Source organism: Eupeodes corollae, chromosome 2 (genome assembly GCF_945859685.1).
Source record: "Eupeodes corollae chromosome 2, idEupCoro1.1, whole genome shotgun sequence".
Classification (NCBI taxonomy): Eukaryota; Metazoa; Arthropoda; class Insecta; order Diptera; family Syrphidae; genus Eupeodes; species Eupeodes corollae.
In genome coordinates, this window is record NC_079148.1 from 7,262,068 (window position 1) to 7,280,942 (window position 18,875).

The following is an 18,875-nucleotide window of genomic DNA, read 5'->3' on the forward strand; positions in this document are numbered from 1 at the left end:
AATATGGTTGACAATGGTAACCATTTATAAAAATAAAGTTTGTTACTGATATGTACAAAATAAAAAGAGGGGAAGAGACATTAAGGTTTTGTTTCCTTGAATTTTTGTGTGACACAGACTGAGATAGTTAGTTCGGTGACGAGATTAGATTGTGTAAACAGACAGAACTGTTTGGCTCGTTGACTCCCTACACACGACAAAGCCGAGCCTTGGCTTGTTGGCACGGGCTCGTTGATTTTTGACTTGCTAAAAATCAACATGGATCGAGGGAGCCAAACCCGGGCATCACAATTTTCCCACCCACATTCGCTTTGGATTGGCTTGGGTCCATGAGTCATTGGGTCCAAGGGAGAGGCCATTGGTTTTGAGTTCTTGAATTTGATATTCCAGATTCGTGTAGTACGGCTAAAGAACCAATATCAGTACTTAAAACACTGACCGAAGTTGGACTCAAGGGTAAACTGATTTGCATTCCAGAAGCTCCAATATTACGGTTGAACTCTTTAAGGGAGGAACGCACCTGGCTATTGCAATAGACTATATGCCGTTAAAACAACTGCCCCCTTACGTATTATATTTGTAAGCTTAGCCAGCTTTCTTAACAAACTGAATCTATTGTACACATTTTTTTTAAGAAATCTCTGAAACTTAATTACAATAAGAAAGTGAACGTCATAAGAACTACCCCATGTCTGCCTTGGATGAGGAAAGTCGTCATAACTACGCAGGAAATCGCATCGATTAAGGAAGAGCCGTTTCATAAATAAGTTTAGAAACCATTTCACTATTAAGGCTAGGCGCGCACATGCAACTTTTAGTTTCGAAACTGTTTGGTTTCTAAACTGAGCACTATAGACTTATACGAGAGTCCGCGCACATGCAGAAACCATTCGGTGGCCGATTCGAGCAACTTTTTAGTTTGTGTTTTGACACAAACTAAACGATCACCCCAAACCAATTCCTTAGTTTGTGTCACAAGGAATTTTAGGTAACTGCGCGCACATTCAACTAAATCGTTGAACAATTTTCTTTAAGTGCAAGAGAGAGAAAAAATGAGTTAATGTTTTCCTTTCACAAAAAATTCTTGAGGGAAGAGTACCACCTTACATCTCAATTTCACTAGTTTTCTCTTTCATACATTGATTGCGAAAATTTATTAGTTGCTTAAACATAAAAAATATCTGTATCCTACTATGATACACGTAACTGCGCGCACATGCAACTAAATAGTTTCTTTCGTATGTTTGTATTAGTGCATTTCAGTTGAATGATTCTTTAAAGTGTGACGAGGTAAGTAGGATACTTCCAGACGCGCAGAATAATATATCCTTCTCGTATGTTTGTTTTCATAATTCAATTTGCTACTTTTTAAACGTCAAATGTATTTATGTACTGAAAGGAGGTGGTTATTATTATTTGTAACTCAAAACAAAACATATTTTTTAATTTTTTTTTATTTTCAGATTATTATGTACTTCAGTCGTATCAAAGTGCGTCATCGTTTTAAAAATGGAATAAAGCACAATTATTTCAAATGATGTTTCGCCTCTCACAAATGGGAATAGCAAGAGTAAAACAACGCTGTCGCCGTCGAATGCTATCAACCAGACTGCAAATGGAATTGTATACAATAAAGAGTAACATAAACAACACTGAAACGGAAAACCAACCACGAGAGCAGCAGTATCAGGAAGAGGAGAATTCTATGATGATCCTAATCGGAGCAAATCTTCATTCGAAAAGGTTCCTCTACACACAGCCTTCTAGTATATTTTGGCTTTTACCTGCTTATGATATTGGGCTACATCAATCAATTTATGTGTGCCCCAAAAGAGCTAAAGAAAATAATAGAGAGGTAAGATGACGATTTGAATCGATTTGAAATTCACGGACTTACAGACTGAGTCTGAAATTCCATTTGTTTCCAGGGCTATGTTACGCTATACGATACCTTCGAGAATTCTATTCACGGTATGTCTATCGGAAGGTCCGAGATTGCTGGGATTCCCCAATTTGCAGTGTCCCTGGGGGGAGGCAACTCTCAAAGATCGCATAACCAAGGATTACGGTTGGACATTTGAGTTCACTGGAAAGAAACAAGATGCTTGAACAGCGTTGCAGAACAGACGGCTAGGCTTTAGGCAGTCCCCGTTGTGAAGTGTGTTGGAGTATTCTACTGTCCGAAGTTATTGCATTGATGAAGAAATACAAACCTTATTTGTATTTGTATGAGACGCATAGTGTGGTAGCGATGAGAGCAAATGGTCGCGGTATTGTCGACTATTATGGCGCCGATCCGAAAGATGTTGATATTCTAATGGGAATATTTAAAAAGAGCTTTGGCAGTGCTGGTGGTTATATTGCTGGAACAAAGGTAAAGATTTATTAATAGGCGTCAATCGTTTTCAAAACAATTTCCTTGTTTTTAAATATTTTTTTTTTCTTGGCGGTCTGTTAAATATTTGGTTTTATAATAAAAAAATATAATTCAATAATACAATTCTTTAACAAAAACATTTCTCTTTTTGCAGAAACTAATTGATTGAAACAACTAGCTCGGAATACACCATATTTCCGACGACGATTGGCCCAATTAGGTGCCATTACCTATGACCATGAAGATTCTTCTGTTGTACCGATGCTCGTCTATCTTTTTTCCAAAATTGGGTAAGTAATTGTTAAACATTTTGTATAAATAGCTATTAGAAGGTTCAACTCAAAGATACTTTGCTTCAAACGGAAAAGTTTCTCTTAACTTATATTAATTATCCCAAGCGTTCACTTTGAGTCGAATATTATTTGATTATTTATTTGTAAAATGTGAATTATATAAATTGTATTATTTTATTTTACAGAGCTGTAAGTCGTACACAAACTTTCCGTAAGGTAGCGGTTGTTGGAGTTGGGTTTCCTGCCACTCCAATTATGGAAGGACGTACATATACGCTTAATAGCAGTTTGATTATGCCTTACAAGTGATTCAGTAATCAGATTGCCTAAAGTATTCATGTAAAGTAAGAGATTCTAATCCGATTATTTATTAAGTTAAAAGTAATAAATAAATAATAATAAATAAATGAATAAGGTCATTTTATAATTCGTTTAATACGAATTTCATTTATTTGATTTATTTTCCCATATACATATATATAAGTATAAAGTTAGTTACTAAAGATCTATTATAATATTTCTATCACTAATAATAAATAAGTAAAGCAAACTTGAAAGATGTTTTATTTTCATCGCAGTGTTAAAAAGCGTTTTGGTAACCGAAAGGAAACCAAATAAAAGGAGAAATCGCAGTCGTGTAGTAGGCATTATATTGTGGGTGCATTTTGGTTTCGATATTCGTTTAATATGGTTTTAGAAATAACCAATGATCATCATGATCATCAAAACTTCTGTTGCTCATTCGGAAGTAATTGAAGAACTTGCTTGGGTGGGATCGGAGGTCTAGATAAATTTTTTGGAATTGCCCTTTTACAAGGCGTTGTTAGTTCAACGGGTGAACCCAATATTGCCTTTTGATTGCAGGTTTATTCCTTCTTTTTAATTCAAACGCACATATCAATGCCATTTCGTAAAAATCCATGCCTTGAAAATTTTATTGACATTCAAAAAACAAAAAATATATTTTATATAATTTTGTATTGCAACAATATATCTGCTCTTTTCTTTCATAAGCAAAAGAGTAGGACAAATTTGAAACTATTTTGTTTCGTGTATATGAGATAGAAATAGTGAATAAATGTTTTCTGTGTATTGGTTTATTTCGTTGATTACTTTTGGAGTTGCTTATGTGCGCGATGTTTGGGCAACTGACGATCAAACTATTTGGTTTCGAAAAAGTTGCATGTGCGCGCCTAGCCTAAGTCTATACAAATTGAAAAGGTATATAATAAAGCAATAATTAAATAATTGATTGTGTCTGAAAAAGTTAAAAACTTAACAAGGACCACATAGTAAGGCTGACCTAACCGTCTTTGCTATAACCTTCAAACATATGGTTAATACCATTATCGAATAAGCTCTTCATGCTTTAAACATTAAATCATTTCAAGAATATACTTTTAAGTTGATTGTGATTGGGTTAGTTAGAATGCAAAGGGCCTTCAGTCAGATATTGAGAAAACGAAGTGTTTAATGATTTTAATATCCAAACAATACTTCAAAATATAATATTGGCAAAAAATTAAATTTTGAATAAAAAACAAATCAAGGCTTAGAACCTATAGCTTATACAGCTTAAAGGCAAAATAATAATAATTTTATTTTAACAACAAAACATACGTTTGTGATAGCTATCAACAAGTTATAGCAGTTTATAGGAAGTAAAAGAGATTTACCATCTACAAATCCACATTTAAGAAGAACTTTGCATATTTGGTCAACTATCTTTATTCCAATAAAGTAATTTCAATATTTTCCATCCTCTTGTAAATCCACAATTATGCGAAACGCAAAAACTACCTTCAAAATTGTTCCTTTACTTCTCAAAACAATTAATATCTTGTAGAAAGCTTTTGCAAAGTGGATTACAATGGAATAAATCCTTAGAGTGGTTTGAATGCATTTCAACACAAGTTGACATTGATGCTAATTGCGGTTTCGTGCTTTAACTCCCCGATTACAGTGGAAATTTTAATTATGGATAATGTTAAAGGCAGCAATAAATATAACGATACAGTTTTATCTTTTCTTTTCAAAGTTTGTGATTAGGTAACAAAGGTAAGATGTACAAAGTATTATTTTCTATGTAGGGTAATATTATAAAGTGTTCTGCATTAAGTAAGTAAGTAAGTAAAAAAAATGGTGGATCCAGTGCCCCATCATTTATCACACATTTCAAATATTTTGCTTTTGTTCAACTGTCAATTCAGGTCACTTACGGAACGATTTATAATTTCTGGCACCTTCAATTTTGATAGCCTATTCTTTGCTAATATGCACGAAGCACTCTATTACGAATTTAGTTGTGTGAATTTCACGATTTGTATTGATTTGGATTTATATCTAAAAAAAACCTATTTGATTTGATATAAAAATCAATTTGAAAAGATACTGGATCGCAAAAGTGTATATTGTGTCAAAAAGGAGATCATATTTTTGTATTGCTTCTTTTTTAATAAAAACAAAAATTGACAATGACCTCGATCAACTGGCCTAAAAATGCAATTGACTCAATTAACAAATTTTGGAAATATTCAAAACAATTTTCTTTACGTCTTATTTAAAAAAAAGGATATTAAAATAAGCCTTCAACAAGCCATTTTGCCATAAATGCTTCTGTTTTATTTATTTATAACTGATAAATCAATTAAAATAAATTTATAACAAAAATGAAAGCTATAAAAAAGATGTTAATATAAAAAAAAAACAATGTAAAAAAACAATCAATTAAGTTTAAAAGTTAATAATTAGGGCGACAAAACAAATTTAACAGTGCAATAAATAACTAATCTGTTTTTTGTTCGTGGAGTCATGTTTCTTTGCACCATCTTTGTCATTTTATGACTTATCACCGGTCAGACAGGTGTTTTTTTTTTTGGAAAAAAATTTAAAAATTTCAAAAAATACAGGCTGCAAAATATAATGTTCTGGTTTGTAATGTGAAATAATATTTACAATGCACTCATTCGTCAAGGAATGAAGTCAATTATTATTAATAATGAATATACAACGCAGAATGTCGTTAACATTAATTATATTTATAAGGCCGTTACACTAAACAAAATCGACTTGCTATAAAAACAAACCTGATTATTATGGGAGAAGACATCACACTATACCTACACTTTTTATCCTCGATTTTTGGAACAAAGATAATCTTTTTGTTATACCAATATATATATATATATATTATTGTTTTTGTTATTATGTCTCAAGAGAGACCAATTTGTTTACGTTCTACTAGCTTGAGTAATTAATAAGCAATTTAAAAATTCATTGAACCCTAAAATTGTCATTAAACAATAAATTGTTTTTGTATTTTTTTACGATTCAGCACCAGTATCAGCATCAGAATCCGACCGCAAAAGCCTTTGAATTTTGTTGGAAGTTAATTGATCTATATCGATTATTTTTATGAATAAAACATTTTCCTATAATCAGTTTATTTTGAATATCTATTAATTTCTTGCATAGAAGAGCACCTGTCGTTTGTGTGGATAAAGAAAGCGTGAGCACGCGTTTGATGCTCAGCTCCAGCTTTCGACCAGTTTAACAAATAGCTACTATTTGTTTCATTTTTTAATCAAATGAATGGTGAATAAATTATAGCTATTTTTAGTTTAATCTAAAAACCATAGAGTCCAAACAGAATTATTAATATAATTTCACAATAAAAGAACAAGTTTACAAAATCAGGGATAAGAGATTATTTATTTAACATAATAATGTAGGGACTTTCTGTAATTAGTTTGGATGCCAATTTTTTTGGTAAACCAGTTTTATAGTTACTTTTCTTTTTCTAAACCTAAATTCTCTTTAACATATTTAGATTTGCTTCGATATTTGCTGTGATGGTTTTAAGACAAAAATGATGCTGCTCTAGTTAAACACAATTTAAAAGTTACTTTAGCTTATTTTCTCCCAAGTTCTTTATTGTCAGATTTCATGGTAGCATAACTTTTAATATCTTTTTAGAAATTTCAATTGAATTAAATAATAATAATTAAAAACGTTAGAAGAATGGACTGTCAACGACCTGCAACATTATTCTTTTTAAGCTTTGATATCTCCTCCTTTAGGAAAGCGTGCGACCTTTTTTAATTTAATTGTGTGACATTTAATTTTGTGACATTTAGCCCCGGACTCTTATTAACACGTTGAGGTAGTGGTGAAATGACATTTGTCTGTGTTTATACGAAACCAAATTTGGTGAAAGAGTGCGACTCGTCTTCATATGTATTTGCATTATGGCACTTCCTATAATCTTGAATTTGCATCTCATTTATGTGTTGATTTTAAAGTGAAGCACAGTGTAAGTAATATTTTTTTGTGATTAAATTATTAAGGTTATTAATTGAATAACAATTACTATCATACCAAAAATCAAACCCATGTTAATTTCCATAATTTATGCAAATATTAATTGTTTTATGAGAAAAAGGGCTAAATTTAGATTCTCTTTCCGGCTTAATACATTAAAAAACTAAGGTATTAAATTAATAATGTTTTATTTTTATGATATTTTTTTGTTAATTGAAATTGAGTTAATTTTATAATTAGGTAATGAAATTAACATAATTTTATTTTCAAATGTTTTAAAACTTACAATTTAAATTAATAACTGGCGCCTTCTGGTATGAATAAGTAAATTTGGATTTATGTCTATGAAGAGATGTGGAGATAATAAGTCCCATAAGAAGGGTGTTTCATGCAAAAAAATGAGAAGTTTAGCGATTGACAGTTAAGAATGTCAAACTACATAAGTTGGGATTTTTGTTCAGGAACGTTTCATAATATGCGTTTTTGTTTGTTTAGTTCAGAGCAGAACCTGAACTGTCAAACAAGAAATTGTGTTTCTTTTTTACCTCTGCTCGTATAACGTTTTTAATTTGTGTTTCTTTTTTCGTTCTGATCGTATTTTGAGCTTGTAAATAAAATAACTGAGTAGATCGAGTTGAATGCTGAACGCAAGCATTTGACAGATGAAATTGATGAAAAAAAGGGCACAATAAAATAGACGGGCTAGTGCAGACGGTAAGTTTATATAAGAAATAACAAATAAAATATGTGTTTTTTAGTCTTTTTTGTATTTCAGAAGGCTTGAAAAACCTTGTAACAACATCTTCCACATATTTTTTTATTTCGAACAATATATACAGTTTCATAATCTTGATCCTCACCTTCTTCAAAAAACAAATCGAATAATGTTTGTTTGATTATAATTAGTTTTTCCATTTTAATTTGAGCATTGAATCTTATTTGTATTGCTTGTTTCTGAAAAAATGACAAATACATTGAAATGTCAAATAGTGATAGCTTAAGTGTTCAGGTATGTTTCAAAAATAGTTCCGCATGATCGGGCTCTGTTCAGAACTCTATTCTGAATTAAAAAAATAAGAACGCCTAATCAAGTATTTAAGGCAAAAACAACTTTTTCAATTTGTGTGAATATATTTTGAAAAAAGTTATAAATATGTTTCCGAAGTTAATAGAGCATTTTCTGCATTTAACGGTTTTTCGTGAAGCTCATTTCAAAAAGCAAAATTGACATCTATGGACTAGAGACAATTCCTCAGGCAATTAACGAATCACCATTACTTTAATTGAAATTGATTGCTTGGTGTGGCATACACGTTCAAAGGAGGGATGATCTTTATTTTCAAAATATAATTAGCTAGATATCGGTGACTTTAGTTTCAACAAAATGTCGTAACTTGTCATACAACGAGCTAAAGCCGTCAATTTATTGCAAAATCAAACTGGCGACAACTTTATTGCCAGAAGTGGTCTTGCGATTTAACGACTCTGTGTTACTTTTTATGAGGCTATGTTATGTCATTAACTTATACCAACGAACTAAGCAAGGCTTAAAAATAGGAAGCTAATATTCATCACTGACGCTATACCGCCAAATTTGTTTGGAAAAAGTAGTGAACATGCGAACTGATCGAATGGATTACGTATCTCGTGGCCGCAATATCACATTAAAATTGAATGCACCATTTTATCTACCACAATATCATAATAGATAATTTATTCCAAAAATACTTGTGTCTGGTATTATTATAAAAAAAATTCTTATTCATCCTAAAATGGGCCTCATGCTTAAGATACATTTTTCGTTTTTACTAGAGAATACACATTTTTATAGTTAAGTTTTATCATTTGCACGTATTGCTGGACGCTGTAACTAGCCATGTCTTTGTCTTAAGTGATTAAAAAAGATATTTTAACAAAAATTCAAAGAAACAATATGGCCACTACATTCTGTCAAAATTAATCCATGCAGCATTTTTGGAAAACCCTTTATATATTTTTGATGGGTACTTTTTGTTTTAAAAAAATGTGAAATATGTTTTTAATAATAAATAACCCAAATATAATTTGGTTTCACATCCTCTTTTATGTTTTGACAGCTGCGGTTTGGTTGAATCGAAGTTGAAAATATGAACGCTTCATCAAATGGCTTGTCAAATGGAATTCTGAATGGATATGAACATATTTTGACATTTTACTGGTTTGATAAGGATATTTAAAAATATAAACTTAAGACTTTTCAGTGAAAATTAGAATGGAAACTGTCATTTGACAGCAATGTGAGCGCTTTAATAATAGTCAAATATTTATCTAACAATATATGTCAAACATATTTGAGAATAATAACCTCCATAATTATTTTTGCGGTTTATGATTTCAGATTTTTTGAAAACGTAACCGTAACTTGCTGCTTCCCTATAGAGTTTAAAAGTTTTGCACTATATTTTATAAATTGTCTCATATCATAATTTTCAAAATGGCAATATATGCATTTTCTATTCGCCTTTCTTTATTATTTATAAACAATCATAACAATCATACTGATTTTAAAATTAATAAACTTGAATCACAGCACAGATTTCTTCTCTCTTCACTTATTTTCACTTGTTATGAACAAATTTCAGTAAAGGAAACAAATACTTCTACGCAATGGTTTCGTTTACCTACTTTAAAGTTCAAATAAACGTATAATATTGTTTATAATTAATTGTTTGTTAAGACCAAAGTTCAGTCTTAAAAAACATCTCAGAGCAAAGCCGGAAGCTTTAGGAAATCCCATTTTCATTGAAAACCGTATAGTGTAGAATTCAGCAATTCAGCAACGTAGAATGTAAGCAAATAAAATCTTATGCAACTTTCTGTAAAGAACCATAAATTACACAGCTTATAGATTTTTCATTTATTCTAAAGCTTCAATATTTTATATTCTCGCATTTAAAATTATTTGATGATTCACATAATATACAATATTATCTTCCTTTTAAATAAAACATAAAACTATAAACAACCACAGAATAAGAAGTGTCTAACGATTCCTCATTAATTCAGGAGTGTTTATAGCCCGCTTTATCTGCCATAATAATGTTGTCCCGTCCCAACGACGAGCGACAACGAACACCACGACGACGATACACGAAGCCGATGATATTTGACCAAGAATCAAGATTCAATACCAGAGAAAGGTGATAAAAGCCATTGCCTTGGCTTAAGCCAATTTAGATGGTTAGAACTCTCACTGACTACAGGAATAACCGGCCGTTGGCGTGGAAGTGGCCGTGACCGTGAGTTTAAACGTGAAAGTGTTATCATTATTTTAATTCCAACCGAAAATGTATTCGTTTAAATTAATTCTTGCGGTTTGTTGTGTGGCTGTTGGCTTTTTAGTTTGTGCGAAAGGTTATCTTCTCAAAGGTCCTTCGTGGTGTGACAGGGACTTATGTCCCAATGGCGGCAGACACATAGCTTGTAACAACGATGGGGTATATGAACGCGAACAATTAAAGTGCAACTGTCACAATTCTAATGCTAAGCATTATTTATAGAATTTCAGTCCAGCTTGTCAGCCGGATGTTGTCGTTCTCAACATCAAGCCCTTCAAATCGATGATTCTGCATGAGCATAATAAGCGCAGGAATTTCATTGCACTCGGTCTTCTGCCAGGCTATTACCCAGCTACAAGAATGGCAACTATGGTGAGTGGATATGGATATAATTTTATTTCTTGTCAATTTCAAGTTACCTTTGAGAGTGTTTTAATCGAAAAACTAATTTACATAATCGCGCTTTATCAGAAATTAAATCACAGAACAGCAAACTTGTTTGTTTAGCATTTTTGTTTGTTAATTTTTGTTATTCTGTTCCTTTCAATTACTTTATTTATGTGTTTATATCTTTTGCCGGTCTCTGTGTCGATGCCAACGCCACCGCCACTGCCGCTTTTTGATTTCAATTGATGCGATGAGTTTAGAAGTGGGATGATGAACTGGCATATTTGGCACTATTGAACTTGAAAACTTGCAATCTCGACCATGACGAGTGTTACAATACCTACCGTTATCGGAATTCCGGCCAATGTCTGTACGGGTTGTACTCGAAGAGGTCCCACATCAATATGACTAACTTGTTGGAGCAGGCCGTCGGCGGCTGGTTTAGTGAGTACAATCTGATTGACAGCAGCTACATTTCGAGTTTTCGCGTCGAGAAGCATTTGTAAGTGCGCGGTGTTTTTATTTTATTATTTGTTTTCATAAGTAATGAATGTTGATTTTAATTTTATGCATTATTTGATTGACCTTTTACAGCAAGGAGTATGGCCATTTCGCTGAGATTGTTGTTGATCGCAACACCCATGTTGGATGCGCTGCAATTCGATTTACAAGGCCTGATTATCCGCACGTGTATATTGTTAATATTGCTTGTAATTATGCATCGATTTATGCACTGGACACGCCCGTTTATAGGGTGGGGAAGCCGGTGTCAAAGTGTCGGACTGGCAGAAATCCGTACTATCCCGGATTGTGTTCTAAGAAGGAAAAATATAATCCTAACTATTCTTGATGTCAACATAATGATTTTTTTTGTTTGAGAAAGTACAAAATTTTATTTATTTTTAAAGGTTTCGTTTTTTTTATTTTGTTATGAATTAATTTGCGGCAGGAAGCGTAAATTTGAAAAATGTCTTTATTTGGCGCCCGAAAAAAGAAACGTCATATATGTAAGGACATAAGTTATGCAAATATACAAATGGAAATTGAAGACTTTAGAAAATTACTAAATTGTTTCCTTTCGAGGAAGGCTTTCAGTAATTATTGTAGCCCATACCAATGGCTGTCATTAATGACAATATACAACATTTATTTTAAGAATCAATAACATTATTTTTTGTTGAGTTCCTGTTTCTTTTGAGGGTGCGTTTATTTATTTGTTTTGTGTTGATATACAAATGTAAATATAAAATTTACTTGTATCGGACTACCAAAGTTGTCTGAACAACTAATCTGTATATATTAATTAATTGATTTAGGGTCAACTTTTGTGATAAAATATAAACATAATTCTTCTACAAGAAAATAATGTATGCAGGTTATACATTAATTAATGAAGTGAAGAAGTGTAAAATCCCATTTTTAAATTATTGCGTCTTTCTAACTTTAAAGTAAGGCTTTAGGTTTCTGTGTAAACTATACAGAAGCACTTTTTGACCTGTAAACCTATTTGCAAAGTTAAATGATACTTAAATGCTTTGAGTAAAAAAATTGATTTAATTATTCACATGAGCACGACCAACGATCAACGAATGAACGAATATTGGTCGGTTTTGACATTTCTTTCACATGAGAATTTTTAATTTGTCGCGAATGAAGTTTTACTTTGACCACCTAAACCAAAACAAGAATGATTTTTTTAGGTTAAATACGGGCGGTTAAAGTTTGACAGTTCGTATCAACTGTAATTTTTTTCGCGACGAATAAATTTGTTTTCTTAAATTTATTAATATATGATATTGAAAAGTAAAAGTGTGCATCATAAATCAAATAAATCTAAATTGCTATCGTTTTGTTAAGAATTTGTGTGAAAATATGTCTTCAAACGTATATAAACTCACATTTTGTAATTCATTCGTCGTTCGTTGGTCGCGCTCATATGAATTCTGCTTAAGGGCATGGTTAAACGGAACGCGGTCCGGTTGGACGGGAAACAATTTGAACCATCGCGTTCCCTGTTTTTAATAGATTTATACCTTGTTGTTCAAACAGAACGTCGTCCATACCAGTTTTTAAAAACGGAAAACGACGGTCAAATTGAACTTGTACATTTTTAAAAAGAGTCCGACGGTCAAACGTCAAAACAGAAGGAAAAAAACAAACAGTTATTTTTTTAATGCCAATTAAAGCTCTTAAATAATTCTTGATGGAAAATTCAATGTGTATGTTTTTTTTTTATAAATTTTAAAGGTATTAAGAAAAAATGGAAGGGAGAAGAAGAGGCATCCTGAATGCCAATTAAAGCTTTTAAATAATTCTTGTTGGAAAATTCAATGTGTAAGTTTTATTTTTATAAATTTAAAAAGTATTAAGAAACAAGGGAAGGGAGAAGAAATTACAAAAGCTAAGAAAAAGAGTTGCCTTGACTTTTTGAACTAGGTCAATTAACGCCGAAAGCTGATCGCGTACTGTTTGATGTACCAAAATGTGGCGCATTTTATGCACCTAGCCAGACCGTGTTCTGTGTGACCAAGACTTAAGTATGTTCTGTTTTAGCAATAAATATAATTTAACCACTATGTATTTATATATTTTATACTCACAAAATATATGGATTTTAAATTTTAATGTGATTTTAAGGAAATCAATGTTTAAAGACATACTTCTCAAGATTATACAAGCATTTCTTACAAAATAGGTGAGTACGTCAGTCAGTGAGAACAGTTCGTAATTATTCACCATATACTCCATATTCTCTACCATAACTAAAAATTACCCCAAATTCAATTTTGACAGGTGTTGCATATGTTTAATAAAAATTGCATTGTTATAACTTAAACCTAAGGGCTAGTTGGTCAATCGTGGTTTTTATGTTGTATTAATATTTAGCTGCTTTCGGTAAGTTAATATAGGTTCAAGTTTCATATTTGTTGAAAGATCGATTTATATACCTTAATCTAACCAAATTTGTCACAATATCAAATATTTAACCAAGTTTATACAATGATTTACAATCATGGTTCATTATCTAGATCGTGGTTCAGAAATTCGAATTCTTCAGTCAATTTTGGAAATATTCATGTAACTGTGGAAAACCTGAACTGTACAAATATATAATATATATGAGATTTCGTTTCTGATTATAAATTTATCCCACGAATTCGAAAGGTAAGCATAATAAAGTCGAAAAATTAATTTCTTACTTAGAAGTAAGACATATTGAAGAAGTCAATCATCAATTTTATAGAAGGATAAATGTTTAAACGAATAAGAATGTCAAACGGTTAAGACATTCAATAAGCAAAATTAAAGCATATAAACGAATACAATCCTTAAGTTATTTACGAATCAATATTATGTACATTTAAATGCCGCTAGTGGCATCATCAATCTTAATTTCTTAAAAAAAAGAAAAATAATAATAAAAATCATCTCATCAATGTTTTTGACTTGTATTATTATTTACAGTAGTCAAACTTTAAAATAAAAACTGGTATAACTGGTCCCTATTAGGGAACAAGATACAAACCTTATAAACCAGATACATTTTTCTCCACAGAAGCGAACTGTCAAACTCAATTAGACAAATGGTTGGTCTGTTGTGAATCTACATAACTATGGCTTCTTTTACTTGCTGTTGAAATATTGTCTTTTAATCGCTCATTAAAGACAAATCATAATGGCAATTTAATGCGTTGAAGCTCATGTAAATGACCCAATTGGTTGTTCTATAGTAGCAACGACGCGAGCATTGTGTCCCTTTTGAAGGATATAATTTTGTTCTTCCAACTTAACTATACAACGTTTGGTTTCCAAATTCGAGTCCACCGGCTCAGTGAATAATCCACTCGAGATTAACTGCTGCTGTCGAAGTTGCTTCCTTTAATCTGCATTTTTTGTGTTCTATCTTAAGGGGGTTATAGGTCTGCGTATAAATTTCGTTTTTTTTTTGTTTTATAAGGACATCAAAAATATTTAAAAAAAAAAATTAGAATTTAAATTTTAAAGAAATGGCAATATTACTCCGGATTTACTACTACTCAAACCTTCAAAACGTATTTATCTTATTAGTGCTTCATTTTAGTTGTTCTGACTTATAATTTAAACAACTTTCTACCGATTGAATTTATTTACAAGACAGGGTTTTTAAATTGGCGCAGGTAGATCTTAGCGCCCGTATCAGACATTTTGTTTTGGTGACATTTGTCAAATCTTTTGTTTATTATTCAGTTTTGTTGTACATTTCAGTTTATGCCAAATCATTAATGCAAGTTACACCATTATAGACGTGTTGGCCCTTCACAGTCGGCTCTTCAACGTTTGGAGACCAAATTTGAGACGACCGGTTCTGAAAAACTCTTTACACATAATCTTGGAAAATAAATTCTCTTTGATAGTTAGTGGTTTTCTTTTTAATGTATATTTTTTTTTGTTTTCTTTTGTTCTATTTGAAAAAAAAAAATTAAAATAATCACCAAAAAAATCCTCGTGCTAAAAAGTGAAAATTGGTATATCTATGTATATGCTTTTTCGCTATAAAATTGGGACAGTTAATATTTATTTGCACATATTTATCAAATGCAAATAAAATACGTTTTGCACAACTGTCATTTTAAAATAAATCGCTTACAAAAATTATCGTAAGCAGTCAATATTATGTATTATTAAATCCCGTTTCTATAAACTCGATTAATGTTGCAGTATTTAAGAAAAGAGTATTTTTTGTGGCCTTCCTCCATAATATTTTTTATCCTCGTTTTGTCATAATTTCAAAATGTATAACATAACAGTATAAATACCCCATAAAATAAAACGTCAAACTGATCTCAAAGAACTAATTCCTCATGTGGTTGAAAATTGTACAACAAATCAAACAGTCCTCGTTAAATTGATGCCGGTTTCGTTGAATTTCTGAAGTTGTCTAAAAAAAATTGACAGTTTGTTTTATCAACTTTTCTAGTTTAGCTTATAGCAGAAAACACATTTTTTCGTTAGCGCGGCCTTGGCCTTCGTTTCATGAGAAAAATTATTATAAAAAAGTTAAAATAATATAAAATCTAGACAAACACTTAACTAAATTACAAGTTTCTTAAAATGTCGGCTTCAAGCAAGCGTCGTGCAACATCAGATTTGAATCACGACAATTGGGATCGTGAAATTGAACCAGAAAATAAGGGAACCTTTCAAACAGCACCAGAAGATGAACTCAAGAACCGAGTCATACGTAAAGCACATAGAAAACTAACCGGCACAAGTGATGCTGCAAACAAAACGCAGGATTCTAGCGATGGAGGACAACCCAAGAGCGTCTTTAGCGGTTTTACGGGTGAGTTCATTTTGTATGATTCTTTAAAATATAATTAAATATATCAAACATTTCTATGATAACAAAAGGTTTCGGGAAGACACCATCAACTGCAACAACGGCATCAACGCTCTCCTCACTTTCTTCCCTTGATTCCACAAAGAAACCCGAAGAAACCAAGTCCTCTACAAACACGTTTTCTTTCCTCAACAAGTTCGCGCCTGCTGGTTCCTGTGGGTCGGAAGCAAAGGCCGATAAACAACAAAATAACAGCTCCATCCCGTCGGGTGCCGGCGCCGAAGACAAAGCCTCCTCAAACAACAACAAGTATAACTTCGAAAAATCAAACGACTATTACTCCAAACTCAAGGGACTCAATCAAGCGGTATCCTCATGGATCAAGACACACGTGGACAAGAATCCTCTATGTTTGCTGACACCAATTTTCAAGGACTACGAAAAATACCTCGCTGAAATCGATAAAACCGAAGGACTTGCGAAAACCGAAAGCGGATCCCAATCACAGTCACAGTCTTCTTTAAATAATTTTAAGTTTTCCGCCACTCCGTCGTCATCCGCCAACATATTCTCCTTTGGCAACAAGCCCGCTGCTGACTCAGTAGATTCCAGCCGAGAGCCCAAGAAGTCATCAATCTTCGGAAGCTCTACCCAGAGCCCCGAAGACAAACCCAAACCTACAACCGGAATTGGTTTTGGCTCGAAGAGCGACAGTGCTCCATCTGTCTTCAATACGCCTAGCAGCACAGGATTTATGTTCGCCGGAGCGAAGCCGTTCTCCTTCGGCAACATCCAGCCACCACCAGCTGCCGCCCAGCCTGCTTCTGCTGATGATAAAGAGAACGGCGACGAAGAAGACGAACCCCCAAAGGTGGAATTCAAGGCTGTTGTGGAGGAAGATAGTGTATATTCAAAACGTTGCAAGGTTTTCATTAAAAACGATGGCAATTTCACAGACCGCGGAGTCGGCACTTTGTATCTCAAACCCGTAAAAGATTCAGACAAAAAACAACTCCTTGTCAGAGCCGATACCAATTTGGGCAACATTTTGGTCAATCTAATTCTGAACGACTCAATTCCAACTCAACGAATGGGAAAGAATAATGTGATGCTGGTGTGCATACCAAATCCTGAAACTGAAAAGCCAACACCTATGCTGTTGCGAGTGAAGACATCTGAAGAAGCAGATGAACTTCTGGAAACCATTGACAAATATAAAAAATAAAATGTCTTAACGAGAGAATTTATTTTGAAGGAGAATGCAGGCGTATTTTTGATGCGCTTAAGCCCAACTTAAGATTGACATTTGTATTGTGCTTAATTTCAGTCCCACAGCCCACATTGAATTGTTGTTTTTTTTTTTGGTCCCTTGTATTTATAAATTTAAAACAATATAATAAAAATCGTTTTCAAAATTTAAAAAATATGTCTATGCTTAGAAAAGATATGTTACAACAGATGGTAGGTCTTTGAACGTTGACGTCGTCGTCCCCTCAGTAGACTGTTGGAAATAGAATAAGAAAAAACCAACATTATATGGGCATGATTTTTATTTTTCTGAGTTCCGATGCTTTGAATGTTTCTCTTAGTTTTGAATTCAGGACTGTGATGGAAATAAAAAAGCCGTGAGCCAAGTTTTACCGATCGTCTACATAACTCATATGGGAGACAAAAATTATATTCAAATCTGCGAAACATTGGTTAATGAAAACCAAATCTTTCTTGGGTTACAATGTTGATAAAAATGTACAAAATGAAAATTGCTTTAAGTGTTGTTATTATATAAAATCTAAAGAAGTTGGTCTTCATGATATGCACTCTTCGTTTCTTACAATTATTTTTTAGTTTTTAACTTTATATTCGTATCTGGTGATTATCTCAATCAATGGAAAGTTAACAAAATAATCCCCTTTTCTTAGAAAAGCAGAAGTTGAGTTTAGGGCGATAGCTGTTCTATCTTTTTTGTTTATGATTTTAGAAAGACTTATTCAGATACAATTTATTCTCAATTATAATAAACTTATTTCTCTTATGCAGTTTGTCATCCGTAAACAAAAATCGATGTGATTAAAGACCAACGGTCTATTTAGGTTAGGAAGGGTCATGTTTTATTTTCTATTCTTTTAGATGTCCGAAAAGCATTGATTCAATAGATCACAGATCTTCGATTCACAACGGCAGAAAATTTATTACAGACAGAACTCAATCTATCTTGTCTTATTTATTTCTTATTTTCTTCAAAATCTTAAAGGTGTTGCTGTTTTCTCTATATAATCTCTCTCGGAATTTATATAAAATACTTCACTTTGGCTATGTTCGACGATGATGTAATTAAAATTAAGTTTCAATCAACAGAACAAATTGGATAAATAAGGACCTTGAAGAAATTCAGATTTGGTCTAAAACGAATGTGATTTGTTATATCACAAACTCCATTTTTCCTTTAATCATTATGAATAATGTTACAATAGGATCAAAAAACTTAGGTATTACTGTTAGATATAATTGTATGTAGGATAACCATATTAATTCTTAATTGAATAAACCTTTTCTACCTTCATTTTAAGTAAATCAATATAAAAATAAAAAGCTGTTAAATGACTAAACACTCATGATACTAATTTTCATTTGTTAGACTCAATGATACATTTAACATTGCCGTATGTTATATTATTGTACTGTAAAGGTTTGACCGCATAAAGAAATAAATTTGATCGTTGATGCAAAGTTGAGTATCTTCAACGTGGTTGTGGACTTTTTTATATAGACCTGGATATCAAATGATTCCTTAAAATGAAATCTAAAAGTCTCTCATATAGTATTAGAACAGTTTTGCAGGGACCCGTCTTTTTGAAGCTACA

The 18,875-nt window shown here is 32.2% G+C and overlaps 2 protein-coding genes and 1 long non-coding RNA gene across 4 annotated transcripts; all 3 read left to right on the forward strand.

The window, feature by feature from the left end:
* Nucleotides 1-1,270: 1,270 nt before the first annotated feature.
* Nucleotides 1,271-3,601, forward strand: LOC129944585 (uncharacterized). 2 transcript variants are annotated; one of them, XR_008781465.1, is made up of 5 exons: nucleotides 1,271-1,402; nucleotides 1,464-1,855; nucleotides 1,929-2,374; nucleotides 2,532-2,667; nucleotides 2,856-3,601. It is a non-coding gene; the product is annotated as an uncharacterized LOC129944585 (long non-coding RNA). The 2 variants fall into 2 exon arrangements; XR_008781464.1 differs by having other exon boundaries at nucleotides 1,279-1,855.
* A 6,577-nt stretch (nucleotides 3,602-10,178) lies between these two features.
* LOC129945797 (antigen 5 like allergen Cul n 1-like) lies at nucleotides 10,179-11,601 on the forward strand. The gene is made up of 4 exons (XM_056055717.1): nucleotides 10,179-10,466; nucleotides 10,530-10,679; nucleotides 10,955-11,196; nucleotides 11,289-11,601. The coding sequence occupies exons 1-4, from the start codon at nucleotides 10,317-10,319 to the stop codon at nucleotides 11,542-11,544; spliced, it is 798 nt and encodes a 265-aa protein (XP_055911692.1). The 5' UTR covers nucleotides 10,179-10,316; the 3' UTR covers nucleotides 11,545-11,601.
* A 4,030-nt stretch (nucleotides 11,602-15,631) lies between these two features.
* Nucleotides 15,632-17,426, forward strand: LOC129947562 (nuclear pore complex protein Nup50). Its single transcript, XM_056058172.1, has 2 exons — nucleotides 15,632-16,017; nucleotides 16,086-17,426. Exons 1-2 carry the CDS (start codon nucleotides 15,786-15,788, stop codon nucleotides 17,237-17,239), a joined length of 1,386 nt encoding a protein of 461 aa, XP_055914147.1. The 5' UTR covers nucleotides 15,632-15,785; the 3' UTR covers nucleotides 17,240-17,426.
* Nucleotides 17,427-18,875: the final 1,449 nt, after the last annotated feature.

What these genes read in the sequence shown, in the direction of transcription:
- LOC129945797 (XM_056055717.1), top strand. Translation starts at nt 10,317, where the DNA reads ATGTATTCGTTTAAATTAATTCTTGCGGTTTGTTGTGTGGCTGTTGGC. An exon ending in TAGCTTGTAACAACGATGGG is followed by an intron (nt 10,467 to 10,529) that starts GTATATGAACGC and finishes CATTATTTATAG; the next exon opens with AATTTCAGTCCAGCTTGTCA. An exon ending in CTACAAGAATGGCAACTATG is followed by an intron (nt 10,680 to 10,954) that starts GTGAGTGGATAT and finishes CGATGAGTTTAG; the next exon opens with AAGTGGGATGATGAACTGGC.
- LOC129947562 (XM_056058172.1), top strand. Translation starts at nt 15,786, where the DNA reads ATGTCGGCTTCAAGCAAGCGTCGTGCAACATCAGATTTGAATCACGAC. An exon ending in CGTCTTTAGCGGTTTTACGG is followed by an intron (nt 16,018 to 16,085) that starts GTGAGTTCATTT and finishes TGATAACAAAAG; the next exon opens with GTTTCGGGAAGACACCATCA.